This window comes from Primulina huaijiensis, unplaced genomic scaffold, assembly GCF_012295235.1.
Source record: "Primulina huaijiensis isolate GDHJ02 unplaced genomic scaffold, ASM1229523v2 scaffold43329, whole genome shotgun sequence".
In the NCBI taxonomy this organism is placed as follows: domain Eukaryota; kingdom Viridiplantae; phylum Streptophyta; class Magnoliopsida; order Lamiales; family Gesneriaceae; genus Primulina; species Primulina huaijiensis.
This window is the reverse complement of record NW_027360480.1, coordinates 1-2191: the sequence shown is the minus strand read 5'-3', so window position 1 is coordinate 2191 and position 2191 is coordinate 1. Positions and strand designations below refer to the sequence as shown.

Below are 2191 nucleotides of genomic sequence, written 5' to 3'. Positions count from 1 at the left end.
AAAAAAAAAGCTATGAAAACGCACTGGCCATCTTTCTGCATCCCGTGAAATGGCAAGGATTATATGATTAAAACCAGAGGATGGGTCTAATGCGATATATGGTTGTGACATGACATATATCACATTCCGTCAGTATCCCTCGTATATCCTATTTATTGACACAACTCATAAGTCGGTGTATGGAATCCGAAAATAGGTGAATTCAACATAAAGATAAATACAGGTGATTTGACATGCAAATCAGCCAGCAACAAGATCCTGTTCTTCAGACAAAAATGCCAGCAATTGTTGCAATCAAAATCCTTCAAGTACAAAACAAGACCATTCTATATTGGATTATCGAGACCAATTATACATGTGTGTATCCAATTATAGGTGTACATAATGCATGACTGTCATGGATATAGAAATAATGGCCTTCTTTCCTAATTTAATGGATTGACTCAACAACAAACACTCTTGAATAAAAACGCATAAAAACAGACTCAAAACACACTTCAATCGATTCCAAAACAAGAAACTCAAAGATCCTAAAATCACAAAGCATAATAAATTTAAAATGGGCCAAAGATTCCAAAGCAAGAAACCTGAAGATCTCAAAAGCGCACACAGCCTAATACATCGAAAATAGACCAAAGAGCACCAAGCTGCATGCGAAATATCAATGATATCATAATCAACAACAGTATAACATCATCCAAATCCATGGAAATCAATGGAAGGTTAATTGTAAAAAGCTACATCATGAATTCCACTGGCAACTAGCACAAGAAAGTAAATATATAACCATCCCTTTCTCTACTTGATCTTCTTCTTCGGCCTCAACTGCATAACAAAAGTAAGACAAATCATAATAAACCAATAAATTCACCATAAACAAACAATTGGTTTGAATATATCAAAACAAGCACCAATATAAAATCACTTCTCCATACCTGGTTGCTGTGTCCACATTTCTTCTTCCTGCAGTTCACGGCACGAGGGTGCAAACGAGCATAACATCTTCAAGAACATCACAAAACAAATAAAACTAAAGTTTCCAGAAACTCTACATGATCCAGATCTTTTTAAGAAAAAAAACCAATAAAAAGAACAATAAATCTGATTAATCAGAGCATCATCCAATCTATAAACTAGCATATACTCAATCTTTCCTCCGTTACATGAAGTCTCAATTAGTGAATCCCGAATCATAAACTGTACACGATCCTCACATAGCAATTCATCTTTGCAAATATTCCACATAATTATGAGCCAATTAATCACATTAAGCCACTTTACATAAAGTAAATGCAATGGAATTGACAGGAAAAAGACTGAGACTGAAACTCAGTAGAAATTTACTTGCGGCAAATCATCTTGTCCTGGTTGTACTTTCTAGCCAATGCCATGAGAGAAGGTTCAATGATTCCACCCCGAAGCCTCAAAACCAAATGCAGAGTCGATTCTATAATAACAACAGAGTATACAGAGACAAAATAAAACAAAAACAAAATAACTAAAACCAAAAAATCACGTAAAAGAAAAATAAGGAAACCTTTCTGAATGTTGTAATCAGCTAGGGTCCGGCCATCCTCGAGTTGTTTACCGGCGAAAATTAAACGCTGCTGGTCAGGTGGGATTCCTGAATTTGAAAATTCCAAACAAAAAAATTAATCCAAAATAAAAACATCAACTTATTTCCGAATAATCTTAACAACAAGGAAGATGATCGATCAAATTGAAACCAAAAATAAGAAGAGAAAATACCTTCCTTGTCCTGAATCTTAGCCTTAACATTGTCGATGGTGTCGCTCGATTCAACCTCGAGCGTTATTGTTTTCCCAGTTAGGGTTTTTACAAAGATCTGCATTTTTGGCTAGTCGAATTGTGTAGTGTGAAGAACGTACTATTGGTAGTGGAATGGGGGTATTTATATGATGCTATTTAGGGTTTTTGGTTTTCTCCACTTATACGACAGCGTTTGAATATATTTAAAAAAAAAAAAACTAAAAACTAAAAAGTATATTTTAGAAAAAGAATCGTAAAATAACGGTGAATTTTTTTCATTAATTTATTTAATTTTGGATTTTGATATATTACACTTTCAGAATTTGGTATTTGACTACTTTGGTAGAATAATAATTAGTATTTAACTCGTTGATATACATAATTGTTGTGAAAAAGTAAAAATTTACGGTAAAAAAGTAAA

General features: G+C 33.5%; 1 protein-coding gene across 1 annotated transcript; it reads right to left on the bottom strand.

Annotated features, from left to right (window-relative positions):
* Positions 1-528: 528 nt before the first annotated feature.
* LOC140970044 (ubiquitin-ribosomal protein eL40 fusion protein) lies at positions 529-1947 on the bottom strand. The gene is made up of 5 exons (XM_073431599.1): positions 1750-1947; positions 1538-1624; positions 1345-1447; positions 936-1002; positions 529-825 (listed from the first exon to the last, which is right to left on the bottom strand). Exons 1-5 carry the CDS (start codon positions 1850-1852, stop codon positions 799-801), a joined length of 387 nt encoding a protein of 128 aa, XP_073287700.1. The 5' UTR covers positions 1853-1947; the 3' UTR covers positions 529-798.
* Between the last annotated feature and the right edge of the window lie 244 nt (positions 1948-2191).